Raw genomic sequence first — 26,603 nt, 5'->3', positions numbered from 1 at the left:
AAAAAAAAATGATTTCATTAACTTATTTATTTTACTCATAGATAAAGTATCCATTATCTTGATTTTTTTAAAGAAAAAATTCAATTGTTTGTAGGAAGAGGTCTTATACCTGAGGATAAACATACTGTCAAAACGTATTTCAGCATATCTTGAATATGCAGTATAAAGTCATAAAGAGTTTGGTATGTCTGTGTTTTGGTGAGAATATACGGAACAACACAAAAATTATTTGCAGAGGAAGCTGCTTTTCCAAAGTTTAATTTATTCAGACGTGAAATTCCTTGTTTCCGACATCTTCCTTATATGGAATTGGTGGAAGCACCATTCTAAAAATAGAGAAAAACATAAGTTTTGGTTCTAGGGGAAGATATCCCTTTCTCCAAAACAAATTGATTGCATCTTTGTCAAATATTTTGTTACTCAATTTTATTTTTTCTGCTCAGTTGATGTTATCATTTTTATGGGTCAATCATATACAATAAGAAAAAAATCCATTAAAAATATTCTGACATTTTAAAAAAAAAATTCAGCACCCTTCGAGTGCCTCTTCTGACGTCACAGATCTTCTCTTCTAAATATAGAACGCGCTTTCGCTTGTTGTCGGTGTGTCCGCCATTTTGAAATACGAGATTTGCCGATCATAATTTATGAAGAAAAAGTGAAAAAAATGTGTATTTAAAATAAAAAGAATTACCCATCATGTAACTCTAGTATATGAAAGTTGATGTTGTGATTTTAATTACAATGAATTGTTTGTATCTCTCTGAAAATTCAAATGTTGTAAATGCGCGCCATTCCGCGTTGCCTTGATCATCGAGGAGGTCAAAATTCTAGTGTACACATTTGAATGTTGAAATTTATAGGTTTTGGAGCCCAAATGTCTACAAATTTAATTCATAATCCAGAAGAAGTTAACTGAAAGGTAAGTGATTAATTATTTAGTCCTTTTCCTCTCTCCTAGAGAAGAAATTTGAATTTGTTTTCAGTGTCATTCATTCGGGTTCCCACATGTGCTCGTCCCCAGCTGTCAAAATTCGACTCCTCAATATTTTTATGATTTCCTATTAAAACTGTGTTCTCGGTTTTTAAAGAAATTTTATTTTTGTTGGTTAATATGATAGATTTAATTGAAGATTAAAGAGGGTTATATGTAAGAAATTTGTACAGGTAAGATTCAAACGCCCCTGACTTGGTCCAGACATGTTTTGGAGCTTTCCTGGACACATGTACAGAACATGGACATGGAGGTTCTCCCTTGATTTTGAGATGTATTTCTGGGGAGATAGTGCTTCTTAAATTATACAAACTGTGTTAGATTTTTTTTTAATTAATAATATTATAATAATGGAGACACAAAATGTATCACTATCTGTTTACGGTTGGCCATTGCCAAGGACAGTAACTCTGTAAACACTACAGTATTGGATAATATGTCAGATGTATTATTTGTTTATTTGCATTGATATCCATTTTATAAAACACATCAACTCGTTAATTTTCATTATTAATTTAAAATACCCTCTTTCCACATTATATTCATTTAAATACGAAGTATAGACATACGGTTAAAGTATGGTTCATTTAAGAAAGATTTGTAGATTTTTCTGAAAGCAGTTTTCTGTCTATGTTTAAATGATATTTCTTTTTCTCTTTACTGGATCTTCATTCCTTCACCTCAATTTGCTTGAAAAATAACTTTCCACATCAGTTTTTTTTTTTTTTTTTTTTTTTTTTTTGAAACTGAAATTAAAATCAGGAATCGTCTTGTTTTCTATACAGGTTTTCTAATCTTGTAATTATCAAATCTTGGTACATCAAAATCTGTATACAAGAAGTAACAATTCCGATGAAGAAATGTTGAATTGTAGTTTGTAATTTTATGTAAGTTGGAAATTGCAATTTTATGTAAATTGGAAATCTTCAGTGATCTGTTTTGAAGCTAGCATGCAATGAAATTCAAACTATTGAGTGGAAAAATTGTTGAGTTCTAAAATGTAGAACTTGATGTTTGCTTGTTATTGATATTTACAAAGATTTTGGACATTTTTATTTGTGTTTAAATTCAAGGTTTCAAAGTCATGTTTATAAATTTATAAGAAAATTTAGCTTTATTACAAAGATCGGTAGAATTTAGCTTTAAGTAGAGATTATTTTGAATTCAGTGATTGAAATTTTCTTACGTTGTACCACCTTTTAAGGTTTGGGTTGATTTTGGTAAATCATGGAATCTGTTCTCTGGTTTATGTCTACAGTCAGAATGTTGACAACTGTGTCCCTCTCTCTGTGGTTCACAAATTGCAAGGATGTAAAAGTGGATCAAGGGGAACTAATTATGAATGTAGTACTAAAACATTTTTTTTTTTTTTTTTTTTTAAAAAGGTATTTGATTTGATTTAGTAGTTTTAGTAATTTTCTGAAATGGCAGTATTTGAGTTAGCTGCAGGTGTATAGCTCGCTTGTCTGAAAAAATTGGGATGGGTGACCACAGAGCTACAGTGCCACCCATTGAAAAAAGTGTGTATTTATACAAAAAAAGAGTGCTGTTTCTTGATTTATTTCACAGTAACTACATTAAAATATTACTAACCGTGTGTTTCTTGTATATTCTTTTACTACTTCCACAACAGAACTGTATGTACAAGTCATGTATGAAGCACATTAAACCGAATTGTTTTGACATCCAAGATGGCAGTTAAAATAGGCAAAATTTTTGATGGTCACAACTTGAGGAGGGTTTTTTTACAATGGTTTTGGGAAATGTTTTATTGTGGAAGTAGTGAAAAATATGTAAGGAACAAACGGTTTGTAATATTTTGAGATGGTAACTTAAATATACAGAGAACTAAATCGAGAAACAGTGCATTTTTTGTGCACAATAAATCTATATACACTTTTTTCAATGGGTGGCACTATAGCTCTCTGGTCGTCCATCCCAATTTTTTTCAGACCAGTGAGCTACAGACCAACAGCTATATTTGAGTAAGCTATGTACATGGTAATATTCCCTATTCTGTCATCAAAATGAGATTTAGTTCGTAATTTTAATCAAAACATAATATTGCTAAATTTGAAAATATTTTAATTAAAATTGAACATACGGCAAATATTTCATTTTATTTCTCTCACTTTTGAAGAAGGATCCACCAGTAATGTATGAAAATTAATCTTAACACAGCAAGAGAGTAAAAGTAAAATTTTATGAACTAAGTGTTCATGTATTACAAATACAATTCAAGTTCCTGATAAAGTTACGATGCTCATTGCATATCAATTATAGTATTTTTTCATTCTATAAAATATATTGTTAAAAAAAGTCATATTTTCTTTATGATACACCTCTGTCATCTTTTAAATGTACTATTTAGATCTGTTAATAATCTATGTTTAATTGAAATAATTCAAAAGGAAATTAAGAAAAATAGAGAAAAAATCTTGTTTATGATTAAATATTGCAGAAAACTACTATAGAATCAAATTTTGGAAAAACTGCATCTCACTGAGGAGGAAGTGTACTGCGAAAATGATTGTAGCATTTGTACTTGTTAGAACCTGTGAAAATATGAAAGCGCACTTTGAACCTAGTCCTCTGCCATTCAATCCAATTTTTATGAATGAGCTCTGTAACAGAAAAAAGGGATTACAATTTGATAGATAAGGCAGCTGTGGCTTGATCTTAGAATTCCTGGGATTCTTCTGTTACAGAATATAGACTATGTATATTTCTTAAACAGCTGATCAGAATCACATTTTCTCCCCAGTGTGTTATGTAAGAGGCCGGAGGAGGGTACAAGCAGCTATCCAGCCAAATCCAGACAATTAGTAACAAGGGCTTGATGATGTTCACACTTTTGTGATCACTTCCTTGTTGTAAATCATTAATCCAATTTATTTTTCCAAAACTTTCATAAATATACAGAATTTTTACAATGAAAGTGTTTTAGTGACAGTTGTTCCCTGGGATGGCCCCATTTGTATTATGTAGGTAGACTTCATTACATATTGACCAGACAGAGAAGTGTGCCATACTGTGGATGTAAACTGTGTTTGGATTGGTTTAAATCCTTCATTGCCCTGAAGCAGAGATGAATTGTCAGCCAATTATGGAGTATTTGTCATTGGATGTTGGGAGTAAGAGATGTGCCAGACTGCATAATACATCCCGTATCCTTAATCTTGTTGGAGGGTGAGGACAGAGTTTTCGTGCCTGATTCCAGTTTAAAGGGAGCTCTTTATCATAACCGAGTGTGTGGGAAATGACACCTGTAAACTTAAAAGCGTGAACACACAAGTAGTAAAGAGCTACCATCAGACAGGAAGCATGAATTAAGGTTACCTTAGTTCACGTGGTGACTGCTGCTACTGCTGCAGTGATAAATGACAGACTTCAGTATTTATAGAAGTGATTAGGTCATCCACTGAAGCTTCTGCTTTGACACAGTTCTAATACAGTTTGGACTTGACGGAGAGATTTTTGTTATTGTACACAGTGTCACAAACACAACAGCATGGGTCTCTCGGAGGACGGCAACCTGTCGCCAGCATCAGCTGGGGACTATGATTCAGGCTTTCCAGCACCTAATTGTGACTCTTTTTAGCTTTACCAGCCAACTATTGTAAGATTATCAGACTCTCATTCTGTCATGATGGTGATACACAGACATACTAGATATGTTGTGCAATACATTCTATAACCAGCAAACTTTTCATTTTTATGAAAATTCAAATTTTATGAAATTTCAATTGATTGAAATCTGAAAAGTGTTCACAATATATCGTGTTTATTGTGATTATGTCACTGGATTCTCTTAACTGCATCTTTTCTTTGATGCAAGGACTTTTATGTGCAAAGGGAATGATGAACAAAAATTAAGGTGGATGGTCCTGAAAAGAGTGGAAATTACCATGGATACGGGTGCGGTGGATGATCGTTTAGTTTTGACAAGGAGTCATTGGTTAAAGCAGGAACAAGAATATTACACCCAGGCCATACGACTAAAACGTTAGTATTCACTGTACAGGTTACATGATACGTCTTAGTTTTAAAAATGTACAAGTTATCCAACCACCTCTGTGACTTCATCATGTCCTTATATGACCCTTCCAGCAGACCCAAGACCTAGGATGATTTAATGTTAGGCAGCAGGGCTATTGATGCTGGGGGCTGTAGGAAATTTTGTAAGCCTGCATGGACAACCTATTACAAAAAAAAGCAAAAACAAACAAACAAAATTAAGAATTTTCTGTGAAGAACTGAGACTATAAAGGCAGGTTTTTCTAGAAATTGGTCTCACCTCTTTAGTAAGACAACTCTGATCCCCGGAAATAAGGTAAATAAGAACCTATAAAGAGGATTTCATAATATTGTAATGTGGACATATCATTTATAACAAAGGAAGTTAGGTCATTAACAATTTAACATGATGTAAGCACATTTTTCTAATGGTTTAACAAGTCATACATGTGTACTGATGAGGCAACTAGTCCTCTCATGATCAATTACTTTTGGCCCAGAGCACATGTAGACATGAGAGAGATCTCTAGACTGAGCTATGATATTGACAAAACTGATGGGTTTCCATGGTTATATGAACCTTGTGTTCCTCTGACACAACATGTTGTATTGATCTGCAGATTCCTGCAGGTCTTGGGCTGGAGAAGAGACCGATCATAGAACTTGACTTTTATGTGTGATGATTAGGCTCACTAATTCATTGCTGGGTAGAACTGGGTAACTCGGTGGGGGCATGTGGTACAGAGGCTGATTAAACAGCCTACATATTAATTAATCAAATTAACACTGTCCAGTAATACATAGGATTGTGAAAAATTCCCTTTGTTTTGAATTATTGGCCTCATTTCTGACCTAATTTTGTACCTACTAAACTTTACAAGTGTGTGTGTGTTTGTATGTGCTAGAGAAGACAGGGTGGGTGTTAATGTATAAAACAAGTGAACCTAAGTTTTCCATTTAATACTTCTCATTTTCCTTCAGATCTGTGATTATGAAATTGAGAATTTGATGTGTATAAAAATTAATTGAAACTTAAATAATTTGATCAAAGTTGTACCTCATTGCCAATTTCAAACAAGTATTCATTAAATACCTTTGATGAAATTTGATTGATTACCGGTAAGCCGATTTAGGATGACAGATAATGATTCTAAGATTGCATAAATTCCCTCATTCAGTTAAGTTTGAAATGTAGATACTAATTCTTGTTACATATGAAAATGAATGTACACTATAAGTTAAAATTCTTATGAATCGTGTATATTGGTTTAAAGTCATTGAAGAATAACATGATATACATGTATCAGAATTTAAGTTCTTTTTGAGCAAGGGTTTGAGACTTGAGTGTCTCAAACTGTGTTCTTTATCACATTTTTAATTTCAACTGTAGGCTACTGTATTGCTTTTTGGGGGTGATAATTTCAAATGATATTTTGTTTTTTGAATGAGATGTTGAAAAAAGAATTAGAAATTTGACATGGCCTGTTACTGGGAATATATGTCAACTTGACAAAAAATGAATGCATTGAAAGGGAGTATATTTACTTGAGTAGGTAATCGGAGATGTACAGGTATCTTCATATATCACTGCAGTGTCAGGGCCCATTGACAAAAGTTTTAAAGTTTATCAAGTTCTGTTGCGTCTGGTTACCCACAAGTGAATCTACATTCATGATAGGATGTGATAAGGACTGAATGACAAGTCTACATGAAATGGTACCTCTAGGTACACAGTAATCTCAGTATAATGTGGTAGAACTAGAACATGTTCTTTATTATAAGATTTTCATGAGTTGGTTCAACTAAAGGTTTTGAAGTACATTTGTACTTCTGTTTGCCAGGGTTTAAATTTTGAAGCATTGTTTTCTTTAAATATACAAGGTAATTATGTTGATGGTATAAATGCTCAGAAAGGGTCCCTATCATGGCCATTGACGAGTTGTGGGTAACAAATTTGTCCTTTTGTCCTAAGGTTATTTGTTGGTCATGACATGTATAAAAATGACCACAGGTCTATACCGGGACTCGACCAGGTTGTATAAATACACATTTACTGAGTAATTATTGGTGTAGACCTTTCTGCTCAGGTGTTTTGTCGGACAGCATAACTACGCTTCGCTCAAGCGAGAAACTTCCATCCAGTCATTGTTCCTACTTATCATATAGGTATGCCAGGATTGTTTTCTGAAAACCAAATGAATGCAAGGAATTCAGACATCTTATACAGGAAGTTTTTTCCTCTTCTTTGTCACTAGCTGCAATGGTTTTAAATATAGTTCATCCAAGGAAGTAGTGTCCTTGATCATAGAATTTTGAAATCAAGTTTATACCTATTTGTTTCTGTGAAGTCTATTACTGTCTGATCATCAGGTTTGTCTTACCTGTGAAATAGCAAGTCAAAACTTGCACTGCTCTGTAGCCTTTTATCATAGACAAGACGTAGATCTGAATAAACAAAACAGGCCATTTCTGTTGTGTAATCAGCTATTTAAGAGCTTACAAGTAAATACATATCTTAGTGTATTTACCTGCGTCTCATTAGGAGATCACCTGTCGGTGGCCTCTTTTTGCAGTGCATAATCACCTTCAACCCTGAATGACCTGAAATAACTCTGATCACATGACATACTAGCTAGGAACTCTATCTGGCTATTAATAGCAACAATGCCTGGCAACAACTGGGTCAGTGAACATAACCCATCATCTGATTGGCTGAAGATTTATGAATACTTCTCTAGTCATGTGATGAAAACAAAAGTCAGCTGATGTACATAGCATGCTTGTTAGAGCAGAGTAGTGGAGAAATATCAATAATATTGTGAGCATTTTATGTTGTTGGCAGGATTGTCTTCATCAATGATGTTTCTTACCTGTCAATATAACGAAACAGGCTCTCAGATACTTCACACACTGAATGCTAAACTTAGATACCGCCCCCTCATTTTTGTTGCTGAGGCTGTTAGGGATGGGTGCCAGAGCTATTACAGGAAATCTGCATTAAACCACTTCAAATTGTAGGCTCATTAAATCAGGCTCAAAATAACTCCTCATAGTGTACAGGTCTCGAAAAACATAAGTAGATTCATGAATGAAAAAAAATTCTAGTTTGTAAACTCTATACTTTTACCTGGTATGTTCATCTTATTGTAAATCTAAATCATCATTTAAACTTAACCCCAAAAAAAAAAAAATTACAAGAAAGAAGGAAGCAGGCAGAAAACCCACATGAAGATCTTAAGATGAGGAAGACTTGCATTGTTGTGATGTAATTAAAGGAAGATTAAATAAGAGGGAAAAAACAAACAAAATGTCATTCAGATTTTTAAGAAGGAAAAGAGAGAAATCAAAACATCCTATACAGAAAAGATGGGGAGATGTAGGGCCTCATAAGATTAAAGAGAAATTCCTAAATTTCTCTGTCATCCCACAGGTAGAGAGGGGATTGGATTATCTAGATAGACTTGACATAGGTATATAATTAATGCAAATATTATTCAGCTATTCAGATGTGTTAGTTCAAGGTTCAGCTTGGTTGGTGTTTAGGTCTCAATGCAACAGATGTACAGTTTGAGCATCCTCTATGGGACAGGATTTGTTGATATAGTTTTCTGTGTGTAGACACTCTATGACTTGGACAGTAGAATTTGTAGGTGAGTCTTTTAATTGTTACCTGTCATTTATTTTCTGAGCATGCAGTTCAGGTGAAACACAGCAGGTGCTTTATACCTGCCCATTATTTTGATACAGGTGGATGGCAGTGAGTCTAGACCACAAGCCGACTTAAATCGGCTTTGATGGGAAATGTTTTCATATTTTGGCCTTTTTTTGTGGTAGCTGATTCATTTATTTGTTTGTGTTCATCCTTGTGAAATTCTTACAACATTGAGACATTTCCTGTCAGCTAGATAACAGAGAGATGACACATTTTTTGGTTGTTTGGTACTTTGTGTTCAACAAGCCAGCTCATCCATGGTTTTGACACACAAAAAAAATGAGTGTCAGGAGCCAGTGATTCAGAATCTGTGCCCTAAAAATAGCTTCAGAAAGCAACTCAATGCAGTTTTCATCTAGCAGATTTTGTTTCTCTAATTATAGATTTTTTTTTATATTTTAAAAAGTTACAATTTCCTTTGAAACCCTAACTATTCTGGGAAAAAATTGATTCTCATGATTTTTCTATTTTAAGATGAGTAAATAAACAGAGAGCCCTGGTAGTGTCTCTAATAACAGGCCAACTCCGGGCCTTCTAATTAAGTCCAGGTACTCTATTGATACATAATTAATAAGCTATGCTGTTCAGCCATGGGGCTGTAGATTCTTTATTGATCTGATGTTGAGTGTTCTACAAACCCACACTTTTTTCCCAGCATTTAGGGGCAGCAGTATTTCCCACCATGCTTTGCTGTTTTGTTTTTTCTTGCCACTTCCTGTATGTCAGTATTGATTAACCTCAAAATTAAAAATCCCTGTCGGAAAAGCTTTTAAAGAGCATCATTAAAAATGCTTTTAATTGATTATTCTGAGTCAATATACCTTTAACCATGATTGTTGTTCAAATTTTCACATGGCATTGCTACTTGAAATTGTGGGAAAACTGTTCAACATGTTTTAGCATGCTTGTTTTTAGAAACAAGTCATTGTGGGTATTTAATATAGGTTTACAAATTTGGGCATGAATATACATTTATAAATATGGTGGAATTTCACTGCAAATTCAAAGTAAGTGAAAATTGACAGTATTAATAAAATTTGCTACTCTTAATGATTGACAAAGTCCATGGAATGTGAAAACCTGTATTACATACACGGAATGGGATTAGAGAGGGGAACTAGATTATTGTTTTGGAGCCAAGTTGAATGAGACTTGTATTGAATGACGCATAAACAAAACAAAAAAATAAGTCTGGACTGATACATGATGAAATCTGTGTTTTAGAGGTTGTCTACACATTCCTATCTTGATGGATAGTCTAGTTGGACAGGAGAATTTGACAGGGCTTGAGTAATGATGATAATTGAGGTGACTCAGTAAGTGAAAACAATACTGGTGGGTCATTTCTCTGATTGGTTCCCTGGGGAGGTGGTTTATATTGTGTCCAGCTGATTCATTTGTCTGAGTTGTCTATACTGATCATAGGTAAATGAACTAAAGGCTTCCAGGCCAGCTATCACACAATTCTGTTGGTTCTGTTTACCTGTTGAAATACATATGTATTACATGCACTGTTATTTAAATTGCTAGTAGAATAGTTTCAAAAAGAGTAAATTCATATATATACATGTATTATATAATGAGGAAAATGAATACGATTGATTCTGCCAGTCACAGGTCAGTGTGTCAGCAGGTTACAAGTACCTCTACTTCCTCAATACTGCAAAGTGATGATGAAATACAATGAATTCCCTCTCAGTGCTGTATTAAACATCACTTGTCATTTATAAAACACTAGCTGATCCACACAAGTAAGTAAGGTCTATTGTTTCACTCATCAGGCACATGTAGGGATCTGTACAATACCAGCTGCTGGTCAGACGGTCACAGCAGGGGGGACAACCTCATCAGATTGTCCTGCCAAATGACCAGTGGGGTCTACTACAGATCACTGCCTCATTAGAGCTGTATTGTACACTGTCCTCTTTCACCAGGTGACCAATCTGTGTCTTACTACAGAACACTGCCTCATTAGAGCTGTACTGTACACTGTCCTCTTTTACCAGGTGACCAATCTGTGTCCTCCTCAGGTCTCCTGTACTAACTTTATTGATACACTGTATCCATTGACCTACAGGGAGGATTCCAGCATGTTTCTATTATTTGACCATAACATTTAACCCCTTATAAGTAATGTGCAGATTAAATAATTATTTCTTTGACAATGTAATTCTGATTTGAAGATAATTTAAATTGAATAAGGAAGTGTTAAGTTATGAAGAGGAGTAGACATAGTAATTATAGGTCTGATCAATAAGTGTATAGTGATCAATCCGTAAGAAGCTTAAGATATCAGTGTTCAACATCTATACTTAGCAGAGCCTTTGCTAATTTTATCCTGTACTGTGTAGAGTATGGAGAAAGGTGGTTTTCATCATCACCTTCTGTTGTTTTTGAATGATTTAGGCAAGAATCAGCAGCGTTCATTAGAATTTCTCAACCAAGAATTAGTATCTGTAGTGTTAATGAATATTTCTCAGGTTTGCTTTACTCATTAAAGATCATTAAATTTAAACACAATGTAAGTTGTTGTTATTTGGTTATGTTGCCAGCTTCATTCAATCTGGACTCTGTTTTGTAGGTCAGCTGTCGAAGGCTCGCCATGCTGGAGAGGCGGGGCTGCTTTACCATAGGATAGCTGGCACTGACCAGTTAGACATCATGGCTGACCTTCAACAACAGGAGGTGGTGGCCATGCAGAACCGCATTCCCGTCTCCTTCCGTGAACCCAGCACGGCACCACTCCGTAAACTCAGCGTCGATCTCATCAAGACATACAAACATATAAATGAGGTAGGTGTCTTTATATGAAACACTATATATGTACAGGCGTAATGTGTTGAACTTATTTAATGAGAGTTGCACTGAGTTTTCCTCTCAAAATTTTGGGGGTGGGAAATTAGACTTAAAAGAAGTTGGGAATTGTTCATGTCAGTTTTGGGTGACATTTGGGTGCCTATTGCCTAACCGGTCTGTTTGAATGACATCTGTTATTTGATAACAGTAATTGTATGATCTACAGGCTATAGCCTTTAACTATACCTACTGGAGTATGCTGTGTTCTAGAGGACCATGCTTACAAAATATAAAACCCTAATAAAAAATGGTAAAGGACAGTTTGAGTATTCTGCATTACTCACTGGACATATATTTGTATAATAGATCAAACCAAAGTAAGTTTTATTGCTGTCTTTGTTCAAATGCATACATCAATGTCAGAGGTTAAAATACCACTGCAATATTGTCAGAATGCATATATGCTGTAGGGTATCCTTACATGACCCCAATATTATTATCATTAACAGGTCATTAACATTAGTAAACGCAACTTTAAAATTGGGTAAAATGTGGTTATGATATTTGGGACAGTAAATCATGTCTGAGTTCTGTTTGATATTGGGAGGTCTTCGTGATGACCCTATATTACATAAGCAAGATAAATGTTTGTGGTTTGTCATTAGTGATTCTTACATTTCATAGATTACAAGTTCTAAAGATTAGGAGGGTGTTAGAATTAAGTATGTATACCAACAGAAAGTGAAAACATAGCCACACTATGCCGACTACACCCCTCTCCTGGCCGTTTGATGTATGTAACATCTATCATGCAGCTTTGAACTTCAAGGTGTATCCCCTTTACTTTGTGTATCTTAGACCACCAGCCATTGGCTGGCCAGCCAACTGAGTAGTGAAACAAATTAGCCAGCAGTTGGAGATTTGTGACTGCTCCCTGCTTTGATGAGACTGTGAGGGGGAGAAGTCTTTTGTTGTTGTTTTTGTCACACCTGTATTCTGACACCTGTTGGATGACCTATGACCTTCAGGCCCAGCAGTTTGACTTTCTGCTGAGCTGACAAATTTTTGTTCATTGATGGTTCAATAATTTTCTTATTTTGAGCCATTTTGTGATTCAGCATGGCTTGAACAGTTTGTTAGAAGTTTGAGTATGGGTTGACTAGAGTGATACAGAGACCATTGTTTGCATAACTAAAGATGTACAAAGACTATCTGATAGTGTCACAGAGATAAAAGAGAACATTTACTTGTACTTGCTACAGAAAGAGTGTTTTGTTATGCCATTGTCTGTGATTCAGTTGGACTTTAATGTGCCACAGGAAGAGGTAAATAGTTTGTAGATTGGCAATACATAATGGACTTGAGATTGCCAGTCTTACTGTGTGAGATTGCCAGTCTTACTGCGTGAGATTGCCAGTCTTATATAAACAGTGGGTCATTTCAGCAATCATTTTAACTATAGTATGATAATGTGTATGTAATACAAGTAAGAATGAAAGCAGTGAAGTTTCCTAAACTATTTATATTTATAATTTCAAAGATCATACTTTATTGTTGTTTGTAACTGTTGTTTTTTTTTTTTTTTTGTTTTTTTTGTTTTTTGTAGGTGTACTTGTTAGGTCTTTACTCTTCCTTGTCACCGGTTTTTGCATTATTAATTGTCATTGTATTTTATACTATTTTAGGTGTACTATGCAAAAAAGAAGAGGAAAGTGGCACAGGGACAAGGAGACGAGAGTAGTCATAAAAAGGGCAAGGTCAATGTTTACAACGATGGTTATGATGACCCCAACCACGATTACATTGTCAATCCCGGCGAAAAGTGGCTGGAACGTTACGAAATAGATTCCCTCATTGGCAAAGGTTCATTTGGTCAGGTAAATATCCACTGCGTATCATTTTGTAGCAAGTCCTAGACATTGAAAAGTCAGAAATATTGGACAATCAATCTACGATTATAAAATATATTTTTAAAAAAACTGAACTCGGATTTCTTTAATGAAAATATAGGTATTTGTACAGAAGTATTTAAGTGTCCTTACAAGTTTAGTTAGTTTACTACAGAATGTTCTAATTTGCTGAATGAATACAAATGAATTCCAGTCTGAGTAAGTCGGCAGTCGAGCTGTCTGTGCCTAGGAATAGTTCTCCCTCCTGTACTCCTATAGAACATCAGGGCTCATCTTGCTAATATTTTTGAAATCCTGTTTCACATTCCAAATGATAAGGAAACAGTTCTGGTTTGACATCTCTGTCTGCATTATAATTTGCAGCAGAAGTAATATTTTTTTTTAGAGGAAAGTGTTTTATTCAATATCTGATGCAGTAAAACGGCTTGAATACATTAGGTGTGTGACGTCATTGCTAGACTGGGTCGGAACTTCTTGAAATGTTTAACAGTAATGTGATCTGGTATTGACTAATTTATCATAAGTTTGCCTGTTCTGGAACCTGTAATTCCAAATTACAAAAGAAGTGCACTGCTGCATGTCGAGAGATTATACTGGTTTTTGGTGATGTAACAGATATATGTTATCAGTCTTGGAAAGATTACTATTATGTAGAACTTTTTACTTACACTTGAAAGTAAATATGAGCAGGTTAATTTTACAAAATAACTGGAAAGCTTGTTAGATTCCATGTAAAAGGAACTGATAAAAAGGATTTGTCTTGTAGGCAAAGGATATAAGAATCAAAGGCATGAAGAAAATGTGTTTTATACACATTAGTTTTGTGTAGTATTACCCATACTACATTTCCCCCCATTAGACTTAAGTAAGTCTTAGAGCTGTGTAATTTACAAGTTCAGAGAGTTGATGATGTACCCACACAACATTTCCCCATTAGAATAAGTAAATCTTAGAGCAGTATAAATTACAAGTTTAGAGAGTTGATGATGAGAAACAAAGACAGGCTGATCGACACAGAAGTATAGAGACGTGGGCCGTTGAAGCAGCAGGGCGCGATTACATCACAGGTCCACTTCATACAAATCAATATGTGACGTAGGACAGGCCGTGATTGGACACGGTGTCTTTGTCGTTAATCGTTGTTTTGTCTGGGTTCATAGTCTAGTCAACACCTGCTAGCCATAATTGTAAATCCTATCAGACAAAAGAAAGAAAAAAAATTAGACTTTTTAAGAAATCTCTACCAAGAAATCAATGTATAGAATTATTGATGGTTGGTCTGGTATAAACATGCAAGAGATTGAAGTAAAGCATGTGGACTTACTGTATTGATCTATCATGGCTAGTGACTACAAGTGAGATGCCTTGACTTTTAATGTGAAAGGTATAAACAGAAAAATAAAAGCGGTGATCACCTGTTGATCATTACAAAGGAAACGGTGGCCATCAACAGGTGAAGAGAGTCCCCATGCACCAAACAATAGCTGAGGTCAACCCACATCTGCCCAAACACTCTCACAACCAAGGCATATTTTTGGCTTTTCAAGAAAGGGGAAAAGAGAGCAGCAATGCCTAAAAGTCTCTAGCTTGAAGAAAGAATTTGACACCTTATTGTGAATTGTCCTGACAAATTTTGAGGGGCAGGGAAGATGCATAAAAAAGTTACTGAAAATTTTTTTTTTTTTTTTTTTTTTTTTTTTCAAAATTATAGTCTTGAAACTGTTGGGACATGTTCAGGAAGATCATGTGCAGTTAGGTGTATAACATGTGCTTACTTGCACTTTCTTGTATTTACCCCCTGTAGTGCCCCCCGCAAGATGCTCTCTGCTTGTTTGAAGTGTTGCTAGGGTGCAAAGAAGCGGGGTTCCCTACTCTGACCCGAATGTCAAAGATGGAGAGAAAATCTTTGATTTAAAGGGCCAAAGGTCACTGAATTAAAAGTCTACCTAAGACGATTGTCAAGAGGAGGTATTACCATCCAGATAAACTATATTTATCATGCTTATAGCCGCAGTCATTTGTGCTGTTTCAACATGTTTCTTCTGTGTTCTCCCAAATATCAGGCAAATACATCAACGCTGGAAAAAATCATTATCTGCAGAATCTCCATTTATATGAGAACAAAAATTCAATATTTGTTAGCTGTAGATAAGAGTTCAGAAGAAAAGCTTTTATATTGGCCCTGCCCTGATAAAATCTCACACACTTGCACACATAATTGAATTAAAAACCCAGTTCTTTAGCAATAATTGTATCTTTCTCTAAGCCAGAGTGGAGAAATCCTGTAATTGTTCTGAAAATTGGTCTTGATCTGATGGGAACTTTAAATTGGTCATTTAAGCAAAAATTTCAAACAGTAGAATTGCCAACTTGTCATCTGATGAATCTTGTGTAACTTTCTCAGTAGATCATTTTGACGTATATCTAGCCTAGAATGGAAAGTTCCCCAGCTTTACCTTGATTATATTTGTTTAGTCATCTCGTTGTCATTCATTAATAATACCTGTGAACTGCACTGTTCTGATGACATGAAGCGAGAGCTCGACTGCACTGAATAAACTTGTTTTCATTAGCATGATTAGCAGAACCATGTTAGGTCTGTTTTAAAAAGTACAGTTTATTGTTTTAAAAATTTTATGCCTCAGAAAACCGCAGAAATAAACCTTGAATATTGCACAATAGTGTAGTTTTACTGATTGGTATACCAGAAAAATGTGGATTATAGGGAATATAGCAACAGTTATAAATACATTGTCATGCTTTATATTTGTGTATATCATTCATGATTTTTTCCCCTTCATTTGTTTATTATCATGAGGAAATTTAATAGAGCTTTATGAAATGTGTGATATTTGATTTCTTTGTTGTGTATTTGCTATTCCTGTATTGTAGGTTGTAAAGGTTATTAAATTAATTTCTTTATTCTATATTTGCTATATATTGCTGTATTCTATTTGATTCCTGTATTCTATATTTACTATAATTACTGTATTGTAGGTTGTGAAGGCTTATGATCACGGTGACCAAGAACATGTAGCCATCAAAATCATCAAAAACAAAAAGCCATTCCTAAACCAGGCCCAGATAGAAGTCAAACTTCTGGAGCTGATGAATAAACATGACAAAGAAAACAAGTATTATATAGGTAATATCATAATCTGATCAAAGTACAGCATTATAGCTTATACAACATAAGGAGTCCAAATATTATGTACATAAATCAACCTTCAGAAATCAACATTCAATTGATGCTAAAATTAAGGAAATCCTATATATGTATGTGTGAATCGTGTTCTCCTGGGTCTTGTAAATAAGTCATATATATTGGTAACACAAACATTGAGAGAAATTAGGTATTGGCTAGATGTGTATCTCAATCATATGACAGGGAGCATATAAAAATTTCACAAATTGAATTTCTTAGACATGTATGTACACTTTACATTATAAAGATAACTCAGCTTATGTTGAAATACCATTTGCTGAAGGTACCAAAATAAAATCAAAAGGTAAATTTGATGTTAAACTGACATTTTGATTCATAAAAGTATAGTAAGTTTTTGTTGTAAATAATATTAGGTGCTAATTGTTAAGATTCTTGTGATAACAGTACCATTTTATCCTTGATAGATGAGCATTATAAGCAATTAAAAAAAGTTATTAAGAACTAAAAGTTTATCATTAGAAAGAGAACACCACAAATAACAAAGTAGAATTATTGATACACAGTTGTTTGTAAAATGTTTGGGTCCTTATTTTAAAACATGAGGAAGAAAGTAAATAAACAGGACCAACAGGTAAAAGAAACAAAACTTTGATTGGTAGAAAATTAACAAATAGATAGGTGTCCTGATGTTCAGGAAGGGGGATTACAATTTACAGTGTACTACCTTAACATGACCGTATTACATCTTACCTTTTGGATACCACTTTAAAGTTTTTATAGATTCTCTTAATATAAGTAGTAGAGTATTGCATTTCTGAACATTAATTTATATTTGATACAACACATACAAATTTTTAATATTAAAAATTAATCAGCATGAAATTTTCTCTTTTTTTCAGTCAAACTCAAGAGACATTTTATGTTCCGAAATCATTTGTGTCTAGTGTTTGAACTATTATCATATAATTTGTATGACCTTCTGCGGAACACAAACTTTAGGGGCGTGTCCCTCAATCTGACTCGCAAGTTTGCTCAACAGCTGTGCACTGCCTTGTTGTTCCTGGCAACCCCTGAACTCAACATCATTCACTGTGATCTTAAACCAGAAAATATATTACTGTGTAATCCTAAACGAAGTGCAATCAAGATCGTGGACTTTGGGAGTTCATGCCAGCTTGGACAACGAGTGAGTATATATATATATATATATATATATATATATATATATATGAAGATCATCGTTTAAAAGACTCAGGTTAAAAAAAGGAAAGGGGATGAATGTTAATACTAAAAGGCAATTCTACAGTAAAACTCTGTTATAGCGAAGTACTTGGGACCTGTGAATTAACTTCCTTCTAACTATAATTTGTTATATCCATATACAAATTCCTTAAAGTATACATGGGAAATTCACAATATAGATTTTCATTCAAGTATGACTACCAGATGTATTCAGGGAAAGTATAAAATACAACATTTACCTTAGGGTTCGAAAGTGTTAAAATTAATGTCAATTCAATATTTTACAAATAAAGGTCTTTGAAAATTCACTTTAGAAGATGTAAATTTTGTTATTTTAACTTCTAGGGGGACATGAAATCAGTTTGATATAACCTTAAATTGGCTACATCAGAGTTCATTATATCCATAAAATTTTACAAGGAATTGTTAAGAATTTCACTGGAAAGTGCAAAAAACTTCACTATATATGTAAATTAAGTATATCAGTGTTTGTAATAAATGAGTTTACTGTAGTTATAAGCAGTAAAAAAAAGATTCATTTTCCTTGTATTTAAAGATCCAGTTTAGTTTAACATCATGTATAAAATATCTAATGCGTGTTTTTCTTTTGACAGATCTACCAGTACATACAGAGTCGTTTTTACCGGTCACCAGAAGTGTTACTAGGCATTCCCTATGACCTGGCTATAGATATGTGGTCCTTAGGCTGTATACTGGTAGAGATGCACACAGGAGAACCTTTGTTTGCTGGGTCAAACGAGGTGAGTCGTCCAGAAGAAATAGGGCACTAAAAATAGCTCCCAAGGCACAAGTAGATAATTCCTGGTATTCATTCCACTTCAATGTATAACTGTTCTGTTCCAAGAAAAAATAACATTGATTGTCATACTATACAGCTGCTCATAATTTGCTTGCATCAAACATATCTAGGTAACACACTGTGTAAACAGAGTTGTGGAAACTGAAAATGCTTATATTTTATAAAATATTAAAATTTCCAATGTTACAAGCTTGTCCAACAGTTAAAGGGAGATAATGCAGCAGTTTTACACTGACACAAAGAGTTCCTAATTAGACTTGTTAGAGAATTAGATAATGGTCAAGGGAAATGACAGAATATTGGTTGATTACAGTATGACCAGATGATGAAGATTGTGGAGGTTTTGGGAATGCCCCCAAAGCACATTCTAGACCAAGTGCCAGTCAAGGCCAGGAAGTACTTTGAACAATTACCAGATGGAACTTATGTCTGTAAAAAACCAAAGGACGGCAAAAAGGTACGGTCCAGAGTAGATAACATCTTACCTAGCTTAAGGTTATTTGTTCTTGGGTACACATGCATGATGCTTACATTATCCTTGTCAAATAATGACAATAAAAATTGTATCTGTTGAGGTGTAGTTAAATGAAGATCTTAATTTACAAAGATCATGAGTGAATATCTGAGAGATGTTGATATTTTCCAGGATTAACTGACAGTATTGATTATCCTTTTTTTTAGTACAAGGCTCCAGGTACGAGGAAACTTCATGATGTGATTGGTGCTGAGACAGGCGGGCCAGGTGGGCGGAGAGCGGGAGAACCTGGCCATTCAGTCGCTGACTATCTTAAGTTCAAAGATCTCATTTTCCGAATGTTAGAGTTTGATCCCAAAGTTCGCATTACGCCCTATTATGCTTTACAACACAACTTTTTCAAAAAGACAACTGATGAAAGTACAAATACGCCAAATAGTGCATCTAACTCGCCCGCCATAGAGCAGCAAGGGGTGGCCTCTCCGTCAGGTAAAAGAAGATAATGGTTTGTGTCTACACCTGTTTCTACTTTTTTATCGTAGATAAAATAAGTAGGTGTGACAGTCAGACTGCTGGGTGTCGAGATCTTGAAGTCTTTAAAAAAAGTCACTTGTTTACTTTATAAAAACTCTGAGCTTGAGATCCAGAAACCACATACACCTAGCAATGACTGTCAGACCTTGAATTACTCTGAAATAGTCTATCTGTCAGAGGACCAGGCATGGGAGAGCAAAGTCCATTTTTGGTGATTTTGTTTGGCAATGATTTTACTGTATTGTAGCCTTGCAAATGCCATCATGTTAATGGGAAAGAAGAGATAAATGGGGGTGTAGCAGACCTGCCTAATCTCCCAATTTACCAGTAATTTTTACATTTTTTTTCTCCCTAATAAATAAAATCTAAGATTCAAATTTATGCCAAATCTCCTAATTTACATTTTTGGTTCTTAAATTATTAGTTACTAAATATTGCTTGCACAGTACAGATGCTTGAGTATTAGGTAGTCATCAAACAATTACCAAACATTTAAATTACAATGAGTAGGTACCCAAATAGATATGAGCAAGTTGACAGGGTAGTTACTGAATAATTTGGATCCCTATAATTGTTGAAAGTGTCATCTCTTCTATATTGAATTTGAGGAACATTTTAAATTGTGTCATCAGCCAGTACACTGATGAGTAATTTCTTCTTCATGAAATAACTGTAATGAAAGTGAAATTCTTCTGCATAGTAGTAAAATCTTATTGATAAATTGTTAGAGAACAGGTCTTGTGTGTGAGTGGGATACATATTATTTATCCTCATTATAATATTTTAAGAGCACTTATTTTTAATCAAAGTTAAAATATATGAATTATTTGATGAAAAAAGTACCAAAACTGTGCAAATTAGTCTACAACTTCAGAAAGTAAGCAAGTCTAGAAAAATATTGCTTAATAAAGGTGCTGTGGAATTCGAAAATTCAAACTTGTTACAACCTCTTTGATAGACTATATCAGGACAAGCACTTGGGGTGTCTGCTTAATTTAGATGATTTGCTCCACTAACGATTCAATGAATGATTTATAGAAGGAAAATATCTTGAAATTTTTTGCATACTATGACACCAGTAAGACTGTAAAATACCATCTTGAATGTAAAGTATTAATGTAATGAACAAATATAGTAAATGTTTTAAAGTAATATGTTACAGTTGTTTGCTGTGTCATTGATTTAAAAGCCAATATTATTATTTTTTTGTTATTACATTATATTACAAAGATAATCCTAAATTTTGTGTTTCAGTTGGTGCTTCCTCTAGTGGTCGAGCGCGCTCGGATCCCACACACCAGCATCACTCACATCTCCATGTGCACTCACACTCTGCCCACCATGGAGGGGGAACCCAGTACCCTACAATGGAGTGTGAAAGTCCTGCAGGGAGTCAAGTGGGAAGCACAGCAGGAGGAACTCGGTCTCAGTACCAACAACAACAATCCTGGCCTCCAGAGGCCAGTCAAGGACAATCATCTGGTCACCATGGCAACAATGCCACCTCTTCTCATGTACACATGTCTGGCCATAGACACCATTCCTCTCACACTCACCACCACCATGCGGTGTCCGCACAGTCTCCTCCGTCAATGAATGCCTCGGTGCCACCTAACCTTGTGGGACCCCCTCAGAGTGTATTACTGAGTGGGTCCGTCTCCTCAGAACAGGTTGTGTATGGGACAAGGACAGCTTTCCCAGCCTCAGGCATGTCAGTAGATATGGTCCAGGCAGGGCATCACTCACATGCCAATATAGACCCTTCAATGAATATGCAATTACAGGGCTATCCCCAACAGTATGGTCAATACACTCAACAAAGCTGGCCTGGTGCAGGCTTTCCGTTTACATTGACCTCAAGTAGTGGGGGGACAGAACCCACTCCTGGACATGCAAGGACAGTGACAGAGCGTTCAGACGATTCACCCATGGTTGGTGTAATTGTACAGCAAAGTCCAGTAGTGATTCATTGATGCTAGTGATTCTCTGTGTTGTTTTCTGCGTTCTGTTTTCTGGTGGGCCTGATACATGTTGGTGGCATTACAAAAAGGATTTCACAAGTCACAGATTCCAAAAGAATAAGTGATCGGGACAGAACTACAAAATCCCATTGTAGTTCGCTTCCCGAAGTCATGACGACGGTCCGTATAGTCACTGGCGGAGGTCCGAGGGTCGAATGCCTCATGATCAGACAGAATAGGGCTATGTTTTCCGGGTTCAATAAGCTTAAAATGCAATTTTATTTGGCTAAAGCATTCATGTCGGTCTCAAACTGTTCAGATTAGAAATATTTAGTGGTCAGTTCCATGTCAAGTTTTGCTGTGTGCATAGAAAGGTTTTGTTCTTTATGTAATTTGAGATTTGTTATTAGATTTGTAAATCTGAAGACTGAAACAACTGGTCTTTGTTTAAAGCAGTGTATAATACTAATTTGCAAATTGTTTAAGGCAGTGTAAAATACTAATTTGAAAATTTCAATTTTTTAAAATAGTTGTGAAATTCCTTTTCATCAATGCAGTTGAATACTATAGCTTAACAGGATTTGTACCTTGAATCATAAAAAAAGAAAAAAAAAATTAATTGCAAAAATATATTATTGACACTATAAAAATATTTTATTTTGGTAGACATATGGCACTGTTTCCATTCCAAAGAACAGTAATTTTGTTGGTGACATATTGTTAACTGGTCCTCTTGTGATGGAGCACCAGTGTATGTTGGGTACTGACTTTTTATACTAGTCATGTGAGGCTTAGAGAGATGTTAGATGCAGAATGCTGCTGATTGTTTAATTTAAAAAAAAAACAATGTTTTTTTCTTGACAAATTGTAAATACTACTATTGTACAGTCAAGTCATTTGTTTATATTTAGAAAAGAAAAAAAGGAAATGTTCAACATTTCTGTGTCTAAAGAGAGAGAATTTTTGTATGGCTACTGCAAAACCTGCTCTTTTTTTCGCTGTCATGAAAATCTTTACTGGTAAATTATGCCACTTTATCATTGTATGTGGTCACTTGATGGCCCCTGTCCAGATGTTGACCAATTGTTTACCGAGTGTAAAACTCAAATCTCACCAGATATTTACCTCATGTCTCTCAAAGACAAAAAAGGGAAAGTATGATGATGTTAATATAGAAACTTGGATACTAAACCATAATTGTTAATGTGCATTTACATATTTTTCAAAGCAGAAGGGAAATACAAAGGATTTTTTTTTCATGTTAAGATTTCACGTTTTCAATGATAGTTATTATAAGGGGTTCAATACGGGAGATGGGGACAGATAAAAGTTGCAGTAAGCAGCACTTGCATTCAGCAGTAGGATATGTTATAATTTTGATCAGAGACAGACATGAGCATTTATTAAAGTACATTTGATTTGATGCAGTGATGACATGTTTTAGAGTACAAGTTGATAAGAGTATTTATTCTGAGAATGAACATACTAAAAGCAAAATGTCAATGTTGTCAGAGTTTTAACTTTTCTTTTAATGGCTATTTTTACAATGATTGTGGTGGTCCAGGAGATTTTATTGAATTATACATCATTGGATTTCTGTCTTGCATAATCAGATTTTTACTGAAAACAAGGTTAATTTTTTTTAAAGAATTTTTATTTGGCAAAATATATGAAAATCATTCTCTGGTGTGAATTCTTTAGAAAATGGTTTTTAAAAAAATTTGAGAGAGAGTGAGAAAGGGAGAGAGGAGAAATCAATTATGATACTGTTGTTATGTTTTAAGTTCAGAATATGAGGGGGAAAATTTGGATTGCTATTTGTATTAAAGAATGATTGGGGCAATTTTCGCTCTTGTCAAAAATTAATTATCTTGTTTTCATTTAAAAGAAGCATGAAATGCCAAAAACAGGATATAACTACATGAACAAAATATATATAAGAATAAAAAGTTTCATTAAATTGTCATTATTATATAGTCTTGTGTTTTCTTTCAAGGTAAAGAGATGGTGAATTATGCATATTTTCATATCGTACACTGACGAACTGTATAAAAACAACCTCAATTATTGTTTATATAGGAATTCAGTAATAATGTTTGTCGTGATAAGGACATTCAATATATTTATAGCATCTGATTACCTTGTTAAATAATTATCATTTAAAAAATAAATCATGAGAAATTAAACAATTGATAAAAGTAAGCAAATGCTAGAACTTTGTTCTACTCAGCTCAACAGGTGCTCAATTTCACCAAATATGCTCACATTGAGCTCGTGCTGTGGGATTTTGGCTTGGTTGAGTTACTTCTGCTCACACTGTCAGTTTTCAAACATGAGGCATTTATTGTGGAATTGTCGTATGTTGGGGACCAATGTTTCGTGGGTCACCCTTACCCACAAATTTACATCCCCACCAACGTGTATCTTGTAAACACATTAATTGAATCTACCATAAAAAGAGTAACCCACGAAATTATGTCCCCATGAACAAGTAAAATTTTGCTTTGCCATGAACATTGACCCCCACAGATTCCACTGTATTGTAAAAGATGCATGTTCAATGTAACCTTACTTTATTAGGTGTTTGGATATAATGATGAGTAACTTCAGAGTTAGGAAATATATTAGTCTCATCTTATACTCTGAGCAATTACCTATTGCAATTTCAGTCAATCCATCTTCAGCACTGCAACCTTCCACTTAAAAAACTTTAGAACAGCAGACACACAAAACTTATTTCTCTGTTCTTAAGTAGTAGTATTTTTTAAATTGAATGTGCAGAGCACATTTTTGCATTAATGTAATAGTATCCAGTCTCGTCTATCAGTTGAGATATCTTCCAATACCTACTGTCCCTGTGTCAGCTCCTCTATATTTCCTCTAATATCTTTAATGTGTTCATGTCTGTTCCATTGTCTATAATGATTCGGTGTCTATTCTGTGTGTCCTTCATTGTCTCTATTGTCTGTTACTATTCTAGATCCTCAAAATATCAATGTCACTTTGTCTGACCAAATAATCCTCCAATGTCTTTAAAATTTCTGCGTCTATTCTATAAGTCTTCCAATATCCCCAAAGAGTATGAATTCTCTGTGTCTACTATGAGTCCTCTAATATCTAATCTGTGTCTGTTCTCTGTCTTCCAATGTCTGTAACATCTCCATATCTTTTTTATAAGTCTTCCACTATCTATAATAGCTCTGTGTCTCTTCTATAAGTCCTTCAATGTCTGTAATATCTCTTTATCTGTTCCATATATCTTCCAAAATCTATAATGTCTCCATGTCTGTTCATAAGTCCTGCAAAGTATATGTTGTCTTGGTGTCTCTTCAGTAAGTCCTCCAATGTCTCTAGTATCTCCATGTCTGTTCTATAATTCCTCAAATGTCTATAATTTGCCTGTGTCCTATAAGTCATCCAATGTCAATGGTGTACAAGTGGCTATTCAGTAAGTCCTCTCTATTCTGTAAGTCATCAAATATCTTTAATTTCACTGTATCTGTTCTATAAGTCCTCCACTTTCCAAAGTGTCTCAGTGTCTCTTCTGTAAGTCCTTGAATATCTATAATCTACCTATGTCTGTTCTACATGTTCTATAAGTGTGCTATAAGCCCTCTGATCTCAATGGTCTGCTGTGACTGTTCTATGAGTCCTCCAATCTGTAAAGTGTCTATTTTTAGTCCTGCAATATCTATAGTGTTTCTGTGTCTATTCTAAGTCCTGCAATTTCTATAGTGTTTCTGTGTCTATTCTAAGTCCTGAAATTTCTATGGTATCTTTGTGACTATTCTAAGTGCTCCAATGTCCTAAGTGTCTCTGTGTTTATTCTAAGTGCTCCAATGTCTATAGTGTCTCTGTGACTATTCTAAATCCTCCAATGTCTATGATGTCTCTGTGACTATTCTAAATCCTCCAATGTCCTAAGTGTCTCTGTGACTATTCTAAATCCTCCAATGTCTTAAGTGTCCCTGTGTCTATTCTAAATCCTCCAATGTCTATAGTGTCTCTGTGACTATTCTAAATCCTCCAATGTCTATAGTGTCTCTGTGACTATTCTAAATCCTCCAATGTCTTAAGTGTCTCTGTGACTATTCTAAATGCTCCAATGTCTATAGTCTCTCTGTGTCTATTCTAAGTCCTCCAATGTCTATAGTGTCTCTGTGACTATTCTAAATCCTCCAATGTTTATAGTGTCTCTGTGACTATTCTAAATCCTCCAATGTCCTAAGTGTCTCTGTGTCTATTCTAAGTCCTCCAATGTCTATAGTGTCTCTGTGACTATTCTAAATCCTCCAATGTCTATAGTGTCTCTGTGACTATTCTAAATCCTCCAATGTCCTAAGTGTCTCTGTGTCTATTCTAAGTCCTCCAATGTCTATAGTGTCTCTGTGACTATTCTAAATCCTCCAATGTCCTAAGTATCTCTGTGTCTATTCTAAGTCCTCCAATGTCTATAGTGTCTCTGTGACTATTCTAAATCCTCCAATGTCCTAAGTGTCTCTGTGTCTATTCTAAGTCCTCCAATGTCTATAGTGTCTCTGTGACTATTCTGAATCCTCCAATGTGTATAGTGTCTCTGTGTCTATTCTAAGTCCTCCAATGTCTATGATGTCTCTCATTTCTGTTCTGTATGTCTTCCAATATCTTAAAGGTCTCTGTATCCATTCTATAATCCTCAAATATCTATAATACCTCCATGTCTGCTCAATACGTCCTGAAATGTTTATAGTGTCTTTTTGTCCTCCAATGTGTACATAGTGTTTCCATGTCTGTTCTCCAAGTCCTCTGTCTCTAAATGTCTAGGTCCCTGTGTCTGTGCTATAAGTCCTCCAATATCAATATCATCTCTGTGTATGTTGTATAAATCCTCCAATGTCTAGATGTCTTTACTATAAGTCTTCCACTCTACAATGGCCCTGTGTCTGTTCTAGAACCTTTGCAAGTCTACATTTCCCTGTGTCTGTTCTATAAGCTTT

The 26,603-nt window shown here is 34.7% G+C and overlaps 1 protein-coding gene across 4 annotated transcripts; it reads left to right on the top strand.

The window, feature by feature from the left end:
- The first annotated feature begins 639 nt into the window (after positions 1 to 639).
- On the top strand, positions 640 to 23,599 carry LOC133174272 (dual specificity tyrosine-phosphorylation-regulated kinase 1A-like). Of its 4 annotated transcripts, none has more exons than XM_061309358.1 (9): positions 640 to 922; positions 11,305 to 11,516; positions 13,205 to 13,396; positions 16,427 to 16,574; positions 17,495 to 17,781; positions 18,452 to 18,598; positions 18,971 to 19,114; positions 19,339 to 19,621; positions 20,921 to 23,599. In XM_061309358.1, exons 2-9 carry the CDS (start codon positions 11,385 to 11,387, stop codon positions 21,637 to 21,639), a joined length of 2,052 nt encoding a protein of 683 aa, XP_061165342.1. In that variant the 5' UTR covers positions 640 to 922; positions 11,305 to 11,384; the 3' UTR covers positions 21,640 to 23,599. The 4 variants fall into 4 exon arrangements, with proteins under 4 accessions (XP_061165342.1, XP_061165340.1, XP_061165339.1 ...); XM_061309356.1 differs by lacking the exon at positions 640 to 922 and adding an exon at positions 4,112 to 4,999; XM_061309355.1 differs by lacking the exon at positions 640 to 922 and adding an exon at positions 8,304 to 8,481.
- Positions 23,600 to 26,603: the final 3,004 nt, after the last annotated feature.

This window comes from Saccostrea echinata, unplaced genomic scaffold (assembly GCF_033153115.1).
Source record: "Saccostrea echinata isolate AGI-Se365-2 ecotype Australia unplaced genomic scaffold, CSIRO_AGI_Sech_v1 ptg000057l, whole genome shotgun sequence".
Classification (NCBI taxonomy): Eukaryota; Metazoa; Mollusca; class Bivalvia; order Ostreida; family Ostreidae; genus Saccostrea; species Saccostrea echinata.
Note: the sequence above shows the minus strand (reverse complement) of the source record. Positions and strands in the feature narration are given on the sequence as shown.